Source organism: Falco peregrinus, chromosome 19 (genome assembly GCF_023634155.1).
Source record: "Falco peregrinus isolate bFalPer1 chromosome 19, bFalPer1.pri, whole genome shotgun sequence".
NCBI classification, from domain to species: domain Eukaryota; kingdom Metazoa; phylum Chordata; class Aves; order Falconiformes; family Falconidae; genus Falco; species Falco peregrinus.
The window spans coordinates 4,119,712-4,126,828 of NC_073740.1; the positions used below are offsets into that span (position 1 = coordinate 4,119,712).

The 7,117-nt window shown below is 68.3% G+C and overlaps 1 protein-coding gene across 1 annotated transcript; it reads left to right on the plus strand.

Moving 5' to 3' along the window:
* Window positions 1-9: 9 nt before the first annotated feature.
* On the plus strand, window positions 10-4,142 carry LOC129782900 (platelet endothelial aggregation receptor 1-like). Its single transcript, XM_055792409.1, has 7 exons — window positions 10-448; window positions 527-742; window positions 810-925; window positions 1,926-2,037; window positions 2,185-2,245; window positions 3,251-3,462; window positions 3,991-4,142. Exons 1-7 carry the CDS (start codon window positions 19-21, stop codon window positions 4,140-4,142), a joined length of 1,299 nt encoding a protein of 432 aa, XP_055648384.1. The 5' UTR covers window positions 10-18.
* The last annotated feature ends 2,975 nt before the right edge of the window (window positions 4,143-7,117 follow it).

Genomic DNA, 7,117 nt, shown 5'->3' on the forward strand with positions numbered 1-7,117 from the left:
GGTCCAGTATGGAGCTGTATGGGCTCGGTATGGAGCTGTATGGTTCCAGTATGGAGCTCTATGGTTCCGCTATGGAGCTGTATGGGTCCAGTATGGAGCTGTATGGGCCCAGTATGGAGCTCTATGGTTCCGGTATGGAGCTGTATGGTTCCAGTGTGGAGCTATATGGGCCCAGTGTGGAGCTCTATGGTCCCAGTATGGAGCTATATGGTCCCAGTATGGAGCTACATGGTCCCGGTATGGGGCTATATCGTCCCAGTATGGGGCTATAGGGTGCTGGGCAGTATGGCTGTGGCTCCCTCCCCCCTGTGCCCCCAGCCTGCCCCCCCGGGACCTTCGGGCTGCAGTGTGACCAGCTCTGCCGCTGCCCCCCACAACGCCACCTGCCACCCCGCCAGTGGGACGTGCCCCTGCGCCCCCGGCAGGATCGGGCCCCACTGCGATGCTGGTGAGTGGGTGCAGAGCCTGGGGCCCCCCCGGGGGTCCCTGCCCCACCCTAAGGACCGTCACCCCCCCCACCCTATAGGCACCCCCGAGCAGCCCTACACCATCGTGCCCGCCCCGCCGGCAGCCTACAGCTCCCTGGGGCTGGTGCTCAGCCTGGTGGCCCTGGTGGCCTTGCTGGTGGCCGTGGTGGCCGTGGCGCTGTGCTACCATCACCGGCGGAAGGGGAAGGCCAGCCGGCACCTGGCCGTGGCGTACACGGCGGGCCCGACCGACACCTCCGACTACGTGGTGCCAGGTGAGCCCGGTGGCCCGGCTGCGGCCGCGGTGGCCCCGCTGCACTGAGCTAATGCCTGTCCCCCCAGACGTGCCACCGAGCCACCACGCGCACTACTACTCCAACCCCAGCTACCACACGCTGTCCCAGTGCACGCTGCCACCCCCCGGCTCCGGCGCCCAGGACAGAGCCAGCTCCCTCAAGGTACAACGTGGTGCCAGGCAGCGTGCCGCCGTGGTGCACCATGTGCCGCCGTGGTGCATGATGTGCCACAGTGGTGCATGACACACTGTGGCGGTGCACCATGTGCTGTGGTGGTGCACCATGTGCCGCCGTGGTGCATGACGAGCCGTGGTGGTGCATGATGTGCCACAGTGGTGCACGACACACCATGGTGGTGCACAATGTGCCATGGTGGTGCACAACACACCGTGGTGATGCATGATGTGCCGTGGTGGTGCATGACATGCTGTGGTGGTGCATGACACGCTGTGGTAGTGCATGATGTGCTGTGGTGGTGCATGATGTGCCACGGTGGTGCACAATGTGCCGTGGTGGTGCATGATGTGCCACCGTGGTGCATAATGTGCCGTGGTGGTGCACGACACACTGTGGTGGTGCATGATGTGCCGTGGTGGTGCACAACGCGCTGTGGTGGTGCACAGTGCGCCGTGGGTTTGCACGGGACAGTGTGGTGTTGCATGGTGCAGCACAGTGTGGCATGATGCAGCACGGTGTTGCACGGTGCACTGTGGTTTTGCACAGCACACTGTGGTGCTGCACGGTGCGCTGTGGTTTTGCACAGTGCATTGCGGTGTTACATGGTGCAGCACGGTGCTGTATGGCACAGCATGATGTTGCACAGTGCAGCAAGTGTTGCACGGTGCATTATGGTGGTCGATAGTGCCGTGTGGTGTTGCACAGTGCACAATGGTATTGCATTGTGCAGCATGGTGTTACATGGTGCATTGCGGTGTTACATGGTGCAGCACGGTGTTGCACAGTGCACTATGGCGCTGCACAGTGCGCTGTGGTGTTACATGGTGCAGTATCATGTACCATGGTGCACCACGGTGTTGCACGGTGCACTGTGGTGCTCCATGGTGCAGCGTGGTGGTGTATGGTGCACCATGGCGCACCACGGTGTGGCACAGCACCCCTGCCAGGAGCCTTGTGGCCCACCCATCCCCTGTTGGGGCTGCAGGCGCCCAGCACCCCGCTCTTCCCCGGCGCTGAGAGACCCCATGGCCCCGAAGGACACGTCACGCTGCCCCCCGGCTGGAAGCACCTGGGGGCACCGGCCCTGGGCCCCAGGGGTAAGGGGCGGGGGGGCAGCACCCAGGGGACCTGGAGAGGAGTGGGTGCCTGGTTCCCCCCAGCTCAGGACCTGCCAGGACGGTTCTGGGCTGGGTTGGGAGTGAGGATGGAGCTGGGGGGGACCCCCAAAACCTGCTCTGTTGCAGGGGGGCAGCTGGACCGGAGCTACAGCTACAGCTGCAGCCTGGGGGAAGCAGGAGGGCAAAGGTATGGGGGGGTGGTGGGGAGGATGGGATGGGGATGGGATGGTAAAAGGATGGGGATGGGATTGGGATGGGGAAGGGACTGGGCTGAGATGGGGAAGGGATGGGGATGGGATGGGATGGGATGGGATGGGGTGGGGTGGGATGGGATGGGGTGGGATGGGAAAAGGATGGGATGGGATGGGATGGGATGGGGATGGGACAAGGCTAGGATAGGGCTGGGATGGGACATGACTGGGATGGGGATGGGACACAGCTATAGGGCTGGGACAGGGCTGGGATAGGGATGGAAAATGGCTGGGATGGGTGTGGGATGGGAATGGGACAGGGCTGGGACACGGGCAGGATGGGACAGGGATGGGATGTGGCTGGGATGGGGATGGAAGGGGATGGGACGGGGATGGGATAAGGATGGGGCACGGCCGGGAAGGGGATGTGATGGGGATGGGACACAGCTGGGATGGGGATGGGATGGGGATGGGATGGGGATGGGACACGGCTGGGATGGGACACGGCTGGGATGGGGATGGGATGGGGATGGGATGGGGATGGGACACGGCTGGGGTGGATGGGGATGGGATGGGGATGGGACACAGTTGGGATGGGGATGGGACACGGCTGGGATGGGGATGGGATGGGGATGGGATGGGGATGGGATGGGGATGGGACAGGGATGGGATGGGGATGGGACACAGTTGGGATGGGGATGGGACACGGCTGGGATGGGGATGGGATGGGGATGGAACGGGGATGGGATGGGGATGGAATGGGGATGGGACACGGCTGGGATGGCGATGGGATGGGGATGGGATGGGGATGGGATGGGGATGGGGATGGGATGGGGATGGAATGGGGATGGGATGGGGATGGGATGGGGATGGGATGGGGATGGGACACAGTTGGGATGGGGATGGGATGGGATGGGACAGGAAGGGGCTGGGGCTGGCACTAGCCTGGGACACAGCTGGACACAGCTGCCCCCCCTCCCCATGCTCCCTGGCATGGGGAGCCCCCCAACTACTTCTCCCCCAGCCCACCCCTCGGAGGGGCTGGGGGCCAGCGCCAGCTCCCTGGCCAGCGAGAACCCCTACGCCACCATCAAGGAGCTGCCCCCCCCCACCGCCAGGACCCCCGAGGGCAGCTACATGGAGATGAAATCCCCGGTGCGGAGGGAGATGTCCTACGCCGAGATCGGGGACCTGGAGGAGCCACCCCAGGAGGGTACGGCCGGGGGGTCCCCAGGGCCCCATGAGCCCGGGGGGGGACACGGCCCTGGTGAGGGGGGCTGCATGGACCTGGCGGGGACAGGGACCCAGTGATGGGGGATGTGTGGTCTGGGGGGGGACAGGGACCCAGCGACAGGGGCTGTGTGGCTGGGGGGGGCACGGCCCTGGTGAGGGGGGCTGCATGGCCCTGGGGGGGGGGCAGGGACCCAGTGACAGGGGCTGCATGGCTGGGGGGGGGGGCACGGCCCTGGTGAGGGGGGCTGCATGGCCCTGGGGGGGGGGGCAGGGACCCAGTGACAGGGGCTGCATGGCTAGGGGGGGGGCACGGCCCTGGTGAGGGGGCTGCATGGCCCTGGGGGGGGGGGCAGGGACCCAGTGACAGGGGCTGCATGGCTGGGGGGGGGGGGCACGGCCCTGGTGAGGGGGGCTGCATGGCCCTGGGGGGGGGACAGGGACCCAGTGACAGGGGCTGTGTGGCCCTGGGGGGGGGGCCAGCCCCTTGCATCTCCTTGTCCCTGCAGAGAGCTGCCCCGAGGGGGCCGAAGGCGTCACCCCCCGCCGCCCCCCCCCAGCCATTACGACTCCCCCAAGAACAGCCACGTCCCCAGCCACTACGACGTGCCCCCCGCCCGCCACTACCCCCCGTCCCCGCCGCTGCGCAGGAAGGACCGCTGAGGGGGTGGGGGGGGGGCGCCAGGGGCTGGGGGGTCCCTGGGGCTGTCCCTGTCCCCGGGGGGGGGCGGGGGGGGCGCAGGGGCTGAATAAAGGGGTGCAGTGTGAGCCGGGCTGCCTGCGCCTCTGTGCTGGGGGGGATCCGCAGGGCTGGGGGGGCTGGGGGAACTGGGGGGGTCCAGCGATGGGCCCAGTAAGGGCCAGTGGTGGCTGTGGTTACGTCCCAGTCCTGAGCCCAGTAATGGTCCATGGTGGGCCCAGTAAAGGCCCAGTAAATAGTGCGCTCCTGTGATGGCACCAGTAAGGGCCCACTGGCCCCAGGAAGCGCCCAAGTGATGGCACCAGTAAGAGCCCAGTGGTGGCACCAGTAAGGACCCAGTGCCGGCACCAGTAAGGGCCCAAGTGATGGTCCCAGTATAAGCCTAGTGGCAGCCCCAGTAAGGGCTCAGTGGTGGCACCAGTAAGGTCCCAGTGACTGCCCCAGTAAGGACTCACTGGCCCCAGGAAGCGCCCAAGCGATGGCACCAGTAAGGGCTCAGTGATGGCACCAGTAAGAACCCGATGCCAGCACCAGTAAGGGCCCAAGTGATGGCCCCAGTATGAGCCTAGTGGCAGCCCCAGTAAGGGCTCAGTGGTGGCCCCAGTAAGGGCCCAGTGACTGCCCCAGCAAGGGCTTAAATGGTGGCACCAGTAAGGGCCCAAGTGGCAGCCCCAGTAAGGGCCCAAGTGATGGCACTAGTAGGGGCCCAAGTGGCGGCCCCAGTAAAAACCCAGAGGTGGCCCCAGTAAGGGCTCAGTGGTGGCCCCAGTAAGGGCCCAGTGACGGCCCAGTGCTCCCAGTGCCGCTGCCCTGTGCGTACCCGCTCCAGCCACAGGGTGGCCATGGGGGCGGCCCCGCCCCTCCCGGAGACTCCGCCCCCCGGAGACCTCGCCCCTCCCGGAAACCCCGCCCCCCCGCGGCCCCGCCCCGCGCACGCGCCGCAGCCCCCCCGAGGCCCCGCCCCTGGCGCTGCCCGGTGGGGAGGGGCGGAGCGGCGGAGGCAGGTCACGGCCCACGCGTGGGACACCCCCCCCCCCCCCCAGGCATGGGACCCCCAGGGAGGCTGCGTAGGGACCCCCATGGCCCCCACCCCCTCCCAACCTGGGACCTCCCCCAAAGGAGACCGCAGAGGGACCCCCATGGCCCCCCTCCAGGCATGGCCCCCCCCGGGGGGGCTGCGTAGGGACCCCCATGGGCCCCCCCCCCTAACAGCCCCTGAAGACCCCAGGCATGACCACCCCCCCCCCCAAAAGGGAGGCTCCTATAGAGACCCCCATGGGGGCTACCCAACTCGGGGACCCTCCATCACCCCGGGGAGACCACCCTAGGGACCCCCGGAGGGCCCCAGCCCCAGCACCCCCGTGACCTCCATAGGGACCCCCTCCAGAGACTCCCCTAGAGACCCCCCCATAGTGCCCCTGCCCTGGGACCACCCTCCCCCCCCATAGGGATCCCTGTAGGCCCCCAGCCCTGGGACCCCCCCCCCCCACATAGGGATCCCTGTAGGCCCCCTGCCCTGGGACCACCCTCCCCCCCATAGGGATCCCTGTAGGCCCCCAGCCCTGGGACCCCCCCCCCCCACTCACATAGGGATCCCTGTAGGCCCCAGCCCTGGGACCCCCCCCCCGCATGGATCCCTGTAGGCCCCCAGCCCTGGGACCCCCCCCCACATAGGGATCCCTGTAGGCCCCCAGCCCTGGGACCCCCCCCCACATAGGGATCCCTGTAGGGCCCCAGCCCTGGGACCCCCCCCCGCATGGATCCCTGTAGGCCCCCAGCCCTGGGACCCCCCCCCCACATAGGGATCCTGTAGGCCCCCAGCCCTGGGACCCCCCCCCCCACATAGGGATCCCTGTAGGCCCCCTGCCCTGGGACCACCCTCCCCCCCCATAGGGATCCCTGTAGGCCCCCAGCCCTGGGACCCCCCCCCCCCACTCACATAGGGATCCCTGTAGGCCCCCAGCCCTGGGACCCCCCCCCCCGCATGGATCCCTGTAGGCCCCCAGCCCTGGGACCCCCCCCCCACATAGGGATCCCTGTAGGCCCCCAGCCCTGGGACCCCCCCCCACATAGGGATCCCTGTAGGGCCCCAGCCCTGGGACCCCCCCCCCGCATGGATCCCTGTAGGCCCCCAGCCCTGGGACCCCCCCCCCCACATAGGGATCCCTGTAGGCCCCCAGCCCTGGGACCCCCCCCCCACTCACATAGGGATCCCTGTAGGGCCCCAGCCCTGGGACCCCCCCCACATAGGGATCCCTGTAGGCCCCCAGCCCTGGGACCCCCCCCCACATAGGGATCCCTGTAGGCCCCCAGCCCTGGGACCCCCCCCCCCCCACATAGGGATCCCTGTAGGCCCCCAGCCCTGGGACCCCCCCCCCCACATAGGGATCCCTGTAGGGCCCCAGCCTGGGACCCCCCCCCCGCATGGATCCCTGTAGGCCCCCAGCCCTGGGACCCCCCCCCCGCATGGATCCCTGTAGGCCCCCAGCCCTGGGACCCCCCCCCACTCACATAGGGATCCCTGTAGGGCCCCAGCCCTGGGACCCCCCCCCCCCACTCACATAGGGATCCCTGTAGGGCCCCAGCCCTGGGACCCCCCCCCCCCACATAGGGATCCCTGTAGGCCCCCAGCCCTGGGACCCCCTCCCACTCACATAGGGATCCCTGTAGGGCCCCAGCCCTGGGACCCCCCCCCCCCCACATAGGGATCCCTGTAGGCCCCCAGCCCTGGGACCCCCCCCCACTCACATAGGGATCCCTGTAGGCCCCCCAGCCCTGGGACCCCCCCCCACTCACATAGGGATCCCTGTAGGGCCCCAGCCCTGGGACCCTCCCCCCCCCCATAACTGGATTCCCATAGAACCCCCAGCCCTGGGACCACCATAGGGCCCTGGGTCCCCCCCCCTGCACACATAGGGACCCCCTGGCCCAGGGCTGT

Coding starts and splice junctions, on each gene's coding strand:
- LOC129782900 (XM_055792409.1), top strand. CDS start 19: ATGGGCTCGGTATGGAGCTGTATGGTTCCAGTATGGAGCTCTATGGTT. Junction 743..809: donor CTCCGACTACGTGGTGCCAG/GTGAGCCCGGTG, acceptor CTGTCCCCCCAG/ACGTGCCACCGAGCCACCAC. Junction 926..1,925: donor ACAGAGCCAGCTCCCTCAAG/GTACAACGTGGT, acceptor TTGGGGCTGCAG/GCGCCCAGCACCCCGCTCTT.